At 47.4% G+C, this 11,681-nt stretch overlaps 2 protein-coding genes across 2 annotated transcripts; both read right to left on the bottom strand.

Moving 5' to 3' along the window:
* Positions 1 to 2,006: 2,006 nt before the first annotated feature.
* On the bottom strand, positions 2,007 to 4,264 carry LOC135812854 (DNA fragmentation factor subunit beta-like). Its single transcript, XM_065326069.1, has 3 exons — positions 4,188 to 4,264; positions 3,571 to 3,900; positions 2,007 to 2,687 (listed from the first exon to the last, which is right to left on the bottom strand). Exons 1-3 carry the CDS (start codon positions 4,262 to 4,264, stop codon positions 2,474 to 2,476), a joined length of 621 nt encoding a protein of 206 aa, XP_065182141.1. The 3' UTR covers positions 2,007 to 2,473.
* Positions 4,265 to 8,398: 4,134 nt separating this feature from the next.
* Positions 8,399 to 11,163, bottom strand: LOC135812853 (uncharacterized). The gene is made up of 3 exons (XM_065326068.1): positions 10,720 to 11,163; positions 8,642 to 10,028; positions 8,399 to 8,409 (listed from the first exon to the last, which is right to left on the bottom strand). The coding sequence occupies exons 1-3, from the start codon at positions 11,161 to 11,163 to the stop codon at positions 8,399 to 8,401; spliced, it is 1,842 nt and encodes a 613-aa protein (XP_065182140.1).
* Positions 11,164 to 11,681: the final 518 nt, after the last annotated feature.

Below are 11,681 nucleotides of genomic sequence, written 5' to 3'. Positions count from 1 at the left end.
GGGAGACGGCGTCCACTGCTTCCTGGAGTTGTGCTGCAGAGTCGGATATGCTGGCGGTGGCAGAGATGCACTGATACAGTGTCGTGTCATCTGCATACGTGGCAAGCTCAGCACCAGCAGGCAAGGTGTCCTCGCAGTCATTCACGTACAGGAGGAATAACGTTGGTCCAAGGATGCTACCTTGTGGTACCCCTGCTTGGATATGGTGCAGGGAGGACTCTTGGCCGCCCACAACAGCCTGCAGGCGCCGGTTGTGCAGGTAGCTTTCCAGCCATCCGAGAAGCGGGCCGTCTAGACCGTACACGGAAGCCTTATGCAGCAGGCCAGCATGGCTGACTTTATCAAAGGCGCCTGCTATGTCTATCGCCAAAACATGGGCGGCTCCTCCTAGGCCGGCTGCTCGGGACCATTCACAGTGGAGCTTGGTTAAGACGTCGGCTGTGCTCAGGCCCTTTCTGAACCCGAACTGTTTCGCAGAGATGACATTGTGGGACTCCACGAAACTGGTTATCTCACGATTGACAATTGTTTCCATCACTTTGGATATGATAGACAGCAGAGACACAGGTCTGTAGTGTTGAGGCAGGTTCTTGGATTTCTTCTTGTGAATGGGACATCGCGCTCAGTAGAAGAGGACAGGTGTTCACGCTGCGTCAAAGAGTGAAAGATTGTGCTCTTTGACCCTCCATAGTTCCTCTGAGAGAGTGTCTCGGAGATAGGTAGCTTGGAGATGGCCGTAGAACGTGCTTTCCTGGACGCAATATTCAGCCATTTCTACTGTCTTCTTCAACTTGATTTATTTAAAAAAAATGTTCTTTTCCACGATTTCTGCACTGGACGCAATTGGGATCGAAAATCTCACCTGCGCAGACTGGCTGCGCAGTTCACGCGCTGAGATCCCTACCATAAGTACAACAAAGTGAATACCGGTATGTATCCCCGCGTGCCAAAGCATAATATGAGGATTTTGCGAGCATAATGCAAGAATCCATGAAAGCATAATTCCATGATTTCGCGAGCATAGTCTGTCCCCGGGGAAAATTGCGGAAAAAATCGCAAAAAACGCGGCAAAAAACGCGGCATAATATGGCATAATTTGCGGTGAATTTGCGGTAAATATGCGGTAAATATGCGGTGAATATTATTGATATCATCTCGCGGCGGCAAGTTTGCAGTTGATATGAGGCAATTTTCAGTGAGTATGTAGTGAAATCAATCAGTTACAAGTCTTTGGTGTAAGCGCTCGTCATATTTGAGTACAAAGCCGCCAGATGAGACGTTGCTGACCGAACAGTGCACTGTGTGTACGTGTAGTGCAACAGAAAAGTTCAAAAAACGCGGGAAAATCGCGGAAAACGCGGTCTTTTAAAAATCGCAAAAAACGCGAAAAAAAACGCGGCCGCGGAATCGCAATTTTCCCCGGGGACAGCATAGTCCGCCGGAGCCTAGCCGGCACCTTTTTTCTGTCTCCGTCTTTCAGTACTGTATACTCTCTGATGGCCTGTAGCAGACTTTTTGTTAGGGTGTAGGAGAAATATCTGCATTTTTCCTGTTTTGATAATGAAAGCACATCAATATACATTGTGGTCATAATGTGTTGGCATTTGGGCTAGTTTCAACAGCAGCCCAATGGTCTGCTCTGTGGGCCATGTGTTAAATTTGTTATCGCATGGCTGCGAGGGCCTTATGGCATATTATAGGTGCAAGCTCAAGCTGGATACAGATCTATTTCATTCCTTGGTGCTGACCGCTTTAATGCCCTTCCCGAATCCCTTCGCACAAATCATATCCCCAATTCATTTCGCCAGGAGCTTAACAATCTCATTCATCTTGGGCACCCTGTAAGAAGACCTTAGGGTCTGTTGGGAATGCCCAAGTAAAATTATAAAATACAATACATGTACAATACAATTATTGCCCCGAGGGCTAACCTCTCGGGGCAATAGTATGCCATATGGCCCTCGCAACCATGCGATAACATATACATACATGTACTTAGTTATGGCAAATGAAAAAGAATTTGAGAAACTGATCACTATAGCCAGTATATTACTATAGCCACCAACCTTATAGATGATACTGACTGTATTCATAAGTTGAGGGAATGGAAAAGGGAAGAAAGTGAGATACATGAGAGTTGTGCGAACTAGACATACTACAAAACAAGCAGATGTTCCAGAAAGCACTCAGGGAAACACCCCAATGCCATTTAAAAGTGCAAATATAAACAATAATAAGAAGATCAAAAAGTTTTTTTTTAAACGTTTCACGCACTAAACGATCATCAGAAAACAGCAATGATTAAATCTGGATACAAGTTTAGTACCCACAAAGCAACAGTGTAGATGACAGCAGTCGTGAAAGATTGCATCATGGCGTAAATTTAACCAGCTCCGCCTTTCGGTATTGAGCACTCTATTGGACAGCCTGGAAACTCTCTGTTTTATAAGTGCAAATATGAATTGAAATTATTCTATTCTCGAGGACGGGTTATCATTTCTGGAAGACAGTCTTTGTCAGTGTGTTCACATTTAAGGCGACAGCCTGTGTGTACGAACTTGAGGTTCTTCTTTCTAAACAACAGACCGAAGAAATAGTCGATGTTCACCTCAATGAGCCCCTTCTCTTTCACCACTTCCTCTGCAGCTTTGAGGAGGTTCGGTAGGACAGAGCGTGATATCTCAATCCTGGACAACAGAGACATAACATAATAATCATGCAAGTTCTCTAGAATTTCTCCGTGACATCCCAATAAAACCTTCGTGACAGAAAGCCCTAAAACTTAGGCTAAAAGCAATAATCAATGTAAGCAAAGTGCCATACCCGTAGACCATATGGAGCTTGAAAGTGATGATGTCAGTAGTCCATACATAGTCCCCTTTGGGGTCACATTTGATCCACATACAGTGCTGCAGATTAGTATGGTATTAGCCTTAGACTATCTGATGGGTAGGACCATTACACTATTTTCTATGCAAGCTGTGTTCGCCCGACTCCAGGGCCTAGTCTAGAAATGGCTTTTCACACGACAAGAAAAAGTCACATCTTCTCGGCCTCGCGCGAGGATCACCAAGGTGTTCATGGATTGGCGGCAAGTCTGAATTGCAGACCCGTAGCCCTGTCCGCTACACCCTGACCCCAGTTTGTGCGTTTTTGATTTCGGTTTCTCGCTTCCTGTGCGGGTTTGTGTGCGCTGTGTCGGCAGAGCTAGTCGTCGTGTGAAGTGTCATGCCGCGCATCGTAGAACCATAGGAGGGTGCAATCGTGAGCACGAACCGTCGTGTGAAAGGCCTATTACTACCAGACGATGTGTTACCCTGCTGCAAAGGAAACGTTTTCAAGGGTGCATGCAGGTCCATAAGGACCGGCTCTGACTTGGCCAAGACACGCATATCACCTTGATGCTCCATTGCAAGCGGCCACGTGGCGCTGGCCGTGCAGCTGTAAGCACTTCTGGTCCATTTTTACAGTCGACCCCGGTCATTCTACCGGATTTCAATGTTCGCAACAGTAATTTGTAACACATGGCATGATGCGCAAAAGCAGAATTTACGCACCGCACATACTCACCCATGGTCAAATTCCCATCTGGAGAAATTACAGCGTTCCGTTAGACTGCTGTACGGATTGATGACATGCTTGTCCATACAACCGTCCTGGTTATAGATTCCCTGGCAGGAGAAATAACCATCTGCATCACAAAAGCGATAGACGCTGGTACGATCAAAGTAGCCCTGAAAGTAATTGCAGTCAGCATGATTGAGCTTGTCTGTCAAATCTTTGACTGCCTCGTTCAGGATATTCTTGACTGCTTCAGGTGTTTTTTCGTCATTAGTGCGGGCGTTTACGTAGTCATTAGTCTCACTCAGATAGTTGGTGATACGACCTCGTGCCCTGTCCCTGGACACACAAACACAATAAAGTCGAATAACATGGGACACAAACTTAGCGGTTTTTGCTTCGATTGAATTCTAGCACTACCAAGGCCGGGAAGAATACTGCTGTGCCGAGTTGCCAGAGACATAAACATCCTGAAATCGGATCTCAGGATAACATGTTGCACGTATTGCTCTTGTATAATGGATGGTTACCACACCAGCAATAATTAAACAATATTGAATAGATACCTATAATGAATACCCCCGGATGCAGGGCATCCTATTTACGTCGCCAAGCACACTCATCACTTCTTGATCAATGCCGCTTCAATGATTTGTAGGCTGGATGCATCAATAATAGTGTGTTCTGCGTCGTTTGCAGGCATGATTGGTAAATATTATTTTCATTTTATAGTAAAGAAAATTGACCAAGAAACTACAAGCTACGCTACAATGTCCACTAACACCACCAGTTACTAAACAACCAGTGGACATTATAGCATAACTTGTAGTTTCTTGGTCCTTTTTCTTTACTATAAATTTATCCTTGGCTCTCCATCCGAGTCCATTATTTTTAATATTTATAATAACGACCTACTTCTTTCGTAGGGATGTCAATTGAATAATTAATTAATTATCCTATCCAGGATGGGAACTAACCGTATTGCGTGACCGATCCTTTCAATGTTCTTATCTTTCCCTTTCTTTTTCCATCTGGACTCCTCTTTGGTTTCCTCTTTTCTCTCTAGCTATTCTATTGTACTGCCTTCTTGCCATTATTCACTGATGTGCGGCTTTGAATAAATCATGGTTTACACTGTAATGACTACAACCGCTGAATGGGTTTACGAAAAGGCTGAGAGCTACGATAACAGGGTTCTAGCCAAAGGGGGGGGGGCTTGAGCAGCCCCCCCCCCTTCATACTCTAATGGACTACCACCCTACCACTGCTCCTTAGTTTTTCCATTGTTGTGTTTTTCAGTTTACACGGCAATAGTGTGGTCATATATTTTTTGTTGCAGGTGCTCTGTGCACCTGTACCTTGCATTTTTTGTGCCAAAGCAATGGTGGGACATGGAAACTTGAAATGGGTGGGGGGGGGGGGTCAACCAGTTTAACCTTCGCAACCACGTCACATCTCCTACCCGAGTGACCAGCAGCACTGCCACACTACTGGATCTATTCTTGTCTACCACCCCGATCCAGGGTGTTTGTGAGACTATACATTTGGATATCGGTGACCACTCTGCAATACTTGCCAGGCTGCCAATTTCAGCAAGTCACCACTTGAAGGGACAGCATCTGCGCAAGACTCGTTGTTTGCACAAAGTGGATTGGAATATGTTTACATGTGACCTAACTACCTGTGACTCTGTCTGTGTGGATGTGCTTGCGTCGTCACTCACTGCGGGAATCCAGACCACTCTAGACAAACATGCTCCACTTCGAGAACGGCGCCGCAAATCTCGACGTCCTTGCCCCTGGATTACAGATGAGTTAGTGGCAAGTGTTCGTGAACGAAACCTGGCGCATCGTCTCTGGCTCCGAGACAAAACCGATCAGAACCTTCAAGAAGCACACCGATCAGCTCGCTCCAAAGCACAGAAGTTGGACAGGAGTCTGCGCAACTTGTACTTCACTAAGACTTAGAGATGTGATACATCAGATCAACGGCAACTTTGGGCTGTCATGAACGATGTCACAGGCCGACAGAAGACGCGGAAAGAACCTGAAGCGCCGCTTGAGTCACTCAGTAAATTGTTTGGAGACATTGTGCATGACCCTATGCGGCCACCTGAGCTGCATATACCACATGGTCCAGCCTCTGCATCTAGCTTCTCAACATTTCAGCCGGTAAGCGTGTCTGATGTTGCACAATGCTTGCAAACTGTGAGTACTCACAAAGCATCCGGGAGTGACAACATTCCTGGAATTGTACTGCAGCAGTGTTCAGACGTCCTGGCACCTCCATTTACCACCCTAGTCAATGCATCCTTGACATCAGGTACTGTGCCAGTGTGTTTTAAAACATCACACATTAGTCCACTGTTCAAGAGTGGCAATGCAACATCCCCTACTAACTATAGGCCAGTGTCATTGCTCCCTATTCTGTCCCGGATTTTGGAGTTCTTTGTAAAGAAGCAACTCACAGCATACCTCACGCAACATAGCATATTACCTAGCAGTCAGTTTGCCTACAGGAAAATGCACTCTACCGAAGATGCAATAGTTCTAGCCGCCAACCGTTGGCTGTTGGCCAAACAAGAGCAAAAATACACAGGTATTGTGAAGGTTGACATGTCAAAAGCGTTTGACCGTGTCCAACATCAACGTCTGATTGATAAACTATTCACCCTGGGAGTCAATGACAGAGTATTGTTATGGTTGGCTAGCTATCTGTCTGGTCGTACTCAGCGTGTCAAGGTGTGTGAGGCTCTCTCTGATGCAGTCCCATGCTCAAGAGGTGTGCCCCAAGGCAGTGTTCTTGGGCCGCTTCTCTTTGTCCTTTACACGAGTGACATTTCCGACGTCATACCTTGCATTGTTGTTCATCAGGAGTTCGCGGACGACATCATCCTAGATTATTCTGATTCAGATCTGGACACTGTTTGCAAGACGTTGACTACGGCTGTGACACGTCTGTCTGACTGACTCTCCGAAATTGGGCTTCTGCTGAATACCGGCAAAACCCAAGTCATGGTAATTCAACCTCGGGGACTCACTGGCGACATACCAGTCGTGAAATGTAAGGATCAAGCCTTCACTGTTACCTCCACTGCCAAATACCTTGGCATAACCGGCATTGATGACCAGCTATCCTGGCAGCCACATGTCTCCAGTGTTGTGCAGAAGGCGTCTGTCGCCATCAGCCAGCTATGGCGCCATGGGCGATCTCTGCCCATAAGAGCCCGCAGACTTTGGTACATTGGCATTGTGCAAGCACGACTAACGTACGCATCCAATGCATTCTTCCCGCCGCTGACACAGTAGCTGCAGAGTCGTTTAATCAAATCCAGCAAATCCGGAATTCGTGAAATTTTCCGACTCTCCAGCCGTGCATCCACAGCCCCCCTCCTCGTGCGCTTATCTATTCGATCCCTAACTCACATTTTTAACTACAAGGTTTTGTTTTTTTGTTTTCCGTTGCCTACATGATCTTGCAAGTCCTCTTTTCTGCACCTACTTTCAGTTGATGGCTAATACAGGCCAAGCATCCCGGGATGATCGCCAAATTACTCGAGGACAGGAACAGCGGCTACTGCAAGTGCCTTTGTTGTTGTTGTTGTTGAAATTTTATTTTGTATCGCAGACCAAACGGGCAATGGTGCCCAATATTATGATGGCGATAAAGTAACGGCCGAGAGCCAATGATACAACAAGCAAGCCTCCACGAAAGAGAGAAAAACACAGAAAACACAGACTGCAAATACTCAAAAAGAAAAAAGAGAAAGGGAAAAAAAGAAAAATAAAGAAGAAGAAAGCACAGTTGAGTCACAGTTGAGTCACGACTCCAAGTCCAAGCCTAGATGCTGGCTAACCATAAAAATAAACCTTTAAAAGTCTCTTGAATGATATATGGCAGGCGAGGGACTTGAACTCTTGGGGCAGGGCGTTCCATAATTTAACAGCAGAAACGAGCGGCCGACAGTCACCAGAGACTCGCCTGGTGGCAGGGACAACATACGCATTTGGATCGTTGATCCGAGTGACGCCTTCAGTCTGGTGACGTAGGCGCTTGGACAGGAGATTACTAATTCTGGCGGTGTGGATACGAAGCATGAGGAGGCGGAGTTTACAGTGGGCGTTTTGGATGATGGGGATGAGGCCTAGACGGGTGTAGATGGGATCTGTGTGGGAGGGGAATGGCTGGTTGGCAACGCAGCGGATACATCGCTTGTCGAGGACCGAAAGCTGATGCCGTTGGTGCGCAGAGAGAACCGAGAAGAAGGCATTAGATCCATACAACATGTCCGGTAGTATTAACGATCTGTAAAATAGCAGGGCTTGTTGCTCAGTTAAGCAGGAGCGAATGGCTCGCAGCGCCGTCAGTTTCTGGGAGGTCTTCCGTATAATAGTTGCAACTTGAGTCTCCCACCGAAGCTGGGTGTCGAGATGTAGACCTAGATATCGAGCATTTGTGGTCTGAGCTAGGGGATTTCCATTGCATTCTATGTTAAGTAACGAGGGCTGCCTGCGAGACGCATGAAGGGCTAGAACGTGGGTTTTGGAGGGATTTAGTATTAAGCCTCTTTCTTCCAGAAAGTTGGCCAGGTTGGAGACTGAACGGGAGAGGGTTAAATTCAAGAATTCGACGGATTGACTGATGGCGTCTAGCAGGATATCATCAGCAAACAGCTGTGAGTGGGCTGGAGCTGTGATCTGTTCTATTTCCATTGTGTAGATGGAGAACAAAAGAGGACCCAGCACACTTCCCTGAGGAACACCACACTCACAGGGAGAGAGGGCGGACGACTGGCCATTGCTCAGGACGACTCGCTGATGGCGGTCAGTTAGGTAGCTCATGAACCAACTGAGAGCCGTTGAGGTAATACCAAGCTGAAATAGATCTGTAACCAAAACTTGGTGTTTGACCTTATCGAAGGCCTTGCTCATATCGACAAGTACAAGACCTGTATGGCGCTGCTGATCCGCTGCCTCCAAGTATCTGTCTACAGCCAATGTCAGGGCATCTTCTGTGGAGTGAAGTGGGCGATATGCGAACTGGTTTGCGGGGAACAAGGAATTTCCGGAGAGGAACTTACAGAGTCTCGTGTGGACTACCCGTTCCAGGACTTTGGAAACTATTGGTAATAACGATATTGGTCTATAGTTCTTAGCGACAGCTTTGTCGCCTGACTTGAAGAGGGGACGAACATCCGCAATCTTCAGAGATGCAGGAACAACACCAGAAGCCAGAGATGCATTGATTAGTATGGTGAGGGACGGTGCAAGGACAGGAGAACAGTGTTTGAGGATTGCAGCTGGAACCTGGTCGCTGCCTGCAGCTTTGCGCACGTCGATGTTGGAGAGCAGCTTAGCGATCTCTTGCACACTTGCTGGAGCAAATTCTTCGAGGCATTCCTTCTTCGTGGGACCCAATGGGGCTGAGAGACGTAGTGGTCTAGTTCGGTCTGGCACAACACCGCTGAATTGGTCACTGAGCTGTGAGATACTGACGGCTGGTGGAACTGAGGACTTGTTACGACCGCTGAGGTAGTTGATGGTCTGCCAGGTTTTTCGTGCGTTGGCCTGACTAGCAGCAAGAAGGTCCCTGAAGTAGGTGGCTCGGAGATGTCGTGACATACGCTTGGCTTCGTCTCGGGCAGAAGTGAAGACATTGCGTAGTGCCGGGTCTGCAGGTGATGCTTTCCACCGTCGATGGGCCGCGTCACGTCGCTGGACTAGGTCATGTAGAGCTGGCGTCTTCCAGGGGAAGGATTTCCGGGTAGGAGCTCTTGGGCGGTGTAGACGGATAGGAGCATGAGTGTTCAAGGCAGCGACAAGTTTCTCCAGCCACATATCCCACATTTCATCTTCTGTCCGCGTAAAGCAGAAGTTCTCTAGATCGCTATTTAGAAGGTGGTGTGCAAATTGACCCATATCAATTCTTGCAATGTTACGGCCACGTCGCACGGTCGGTGTGCAGGACGTTGTGAGTCGCAAATCAAGTGCCAGAGCGAAGTGGTCACTGATTGTACAAGGTACTACGACACAAGAGTTCACATGATCGTCTCTGACCAGAGCGAGATCCAGGGTTGTTTGGCTGCCTTGGGGTCCAATTCTGGTAGGACTGTCCACTTGGTTCTTGATGTCGAAAGAATTACACAGGTGCAGCAAGCTGTTTAGCTGGGGGCTGTCGCGGGAGCTTACATCGACATTGAAGTCTCCAACAAGGACCAGAGGTGACGTGGGAAGTGTGGAGATGACAGTGTCTAGTGCATTCGTCAAGTCTTGCCAGAATTGCACAGGAGTGCCTGGAGGACGGTACACACCACCAAGGAGAACCTTGGAACGCTGCCCACTGACCTCTAACATGAGCATTTCCACCTGGGTGTCAGCCTTCACAATTCGGGCTCGGAGATGATCTCTTACATATGCTGCTAAGCCTCCGCCATGAGTTGGCCTGTCGCGTCTGACCAGGGTGTAATTCTGTATGCGTAGGATGTCATCGGAAACGGAGGTTGTTAAGAAAGTCTCTGCCAGCATCATTATATCAACTTTATGGGAAAGAATATAATCTTCAATTTCATGCTTTTTATTGAGAAGATGGCAAACATTTAGGAATCCTATTTTGAGGTTACTTTTAATTAATTCATGCTGTAGGGGATTTACCGTGGGGCAACTATTTCGTGGCTGAAAGATAGGTGCATGAGGGTTTAAGGGTTGAAAGGGGGCTGCGTGAGGATTTAAACAGAACATTATTTTAGTGCTCCTCTGCAGCTCGACCAGTTGCTACACTGTCAGCCTTGAAGCGCCATTCTCGAACTCTGACGTTTGAAGGCCAGAATTCCGGTTCCAGAACAGTAGCTTTGTGTTGTATTGGCAGAATTACGTGAGCAAAGGCCAACCCGAAGTACTTTGTCTCAGACACGGAGCACTTGATGACAGGTATATTTCGGCGTTCACACCATTTGGCGATCGATTCTGATGTGCACCCACTATTGACATTGCCCACATACAAAGCGCAACATTTTGTGCGGGACCCTCCCTGTAGTTGATCAGAGCGCTTGGGCCGGTTTTCATAGTACGACGTGACCTGAGTGCCTGGGTGACTTGTTTGGGGTCGTGTAGTACTGGCCTGCTGGCTGGGGCCTCCCCATGTGTTATCCCGTGCTCGCACCTGTGACGACTGTGCACGTGCCGCCGCGCTGTACAATCTGACGCTGTCAGCAGGCGGTTGTACACGTACGGGTTGAGGTTCAGGTGTGCTAGTTTGTACAGGGTCATGATCAGAGTTCCTTTCTTTGAGAGCCGCCAATTCTCCTCGAAGGGACGACACCTCCAACTGCAAGGCAGAAATTAGGGCTACCTTGGCGGCCAATTCTTTAACATTTTTTGCAATATCGGCCAATGCCTGCTGAACAACATCGCGCACCTTGTCAGACTGACCTGCTGAGTTTGTCGACGAACTAATACCGTTGTCGCGAAGAAGCTTGACTATCTGGGTACGGAAAAGTCCCGAGTGTTCCAGTCTATGACTCTTGGCGAGATGCCGGATCTCCTGATTGTCCATCACAGCAAGGTCTACATCTGCTGGTGCGGTGGGAGACTCCTCAGACGACATTGTCACATCAAGGGGCCTGTTATGCCTACCTCCAGACCGGCCTAGTGCCGGTTGGGCTTGAAAATTTGCAGAGCTCAAAAAGTCACAACTGCCCCGTACTCTGCATTCTTTCCTTCCTGAACCTTCCGACCTCGTCAGTCATTGACATTTGTGGGAAGCACTCTTTGGAATGCCCTTCCCAGCGATATTCGCCTCCACAGTGCGGCGTTTGCCTTTAAACTGGCTCTGAACAGAATTAATTGTAATTTGTAACCACCTTGCTCGGCATCCCTACACATTACTGCATGTTTTCTCTGTGTGTTCTTCACTGCATGCTTACACATACACACACCCATTTGAATTATATACAAACTTTGTGCTTTGGAATTATCATGTTAGGCCAAACTAAAGAAGGTGTGTGGTTCGACTAACATGGACATTTTTTTTACGGGCGGGCGGGCGGATTTTTTTTTTAAATATATTTTTTAGTACATGTAAATACACTGTACTGCCTTTGTTTAGACACCCAGTACATCGGC

The sequence above is a fragment of the Sycon ciliatum genome, chromosome 3, assembly GCF_964019385.1.
Source record: "Sycon ciliatum chromosome 3, ocSycCili1.1, whole genome shotgun sequence".
Classification (NCBI taxonomy): Eukaryota; Metazoa; Porifera; class Calcarea; order Leucosolenida; family Sycettidae; genus Sycon; species Sycon ciliatum.
Note: the sequence above shows the minus strand (reverse complement) of the source record. Positions and strands in the feature narration are given on the sequence as shown.

Excerpts from the sequence above, each read along its gene's own strand:
- LOC135812853 (XM_065326068.1), bottom strand. The coding sequence starts at position 11,163 with ATGTCGTCTGAGGAGTCTCCCACCGCACCAGCAGATGTAGACCTTGCT. Across the intron at positions 10,029-10,719 it reads CACGTGCACAGTCGTCACAG|AATTACACCCTGGTCAGACG; the intron begins GTGCGAGCACGG and ends CTACGCATACAG.
- LOC135812854 (XM_065326069.1), bottom strand. The coding sequence starts at position 4,264 with ATGCCTGCAAACGACGCAGAACACACTATTATTGATGCATCCAGCCTA. Across the intron at positions 3,901-4,187 it reads GAAGCGGCATTGATCAAGAA|GGACAGGGCACGAGGTCGTA; the intron begins GTGATGAGTGTG and ends TTGTGTGTCCAG. Across the intron at positions 2,688-3,570 it reads AGATGGGAATTTGACCATGG|GATTGAGATATCACGCTCTG; the intron begins GTGAGTATGTGC and ends TCTGTTGTCCAG.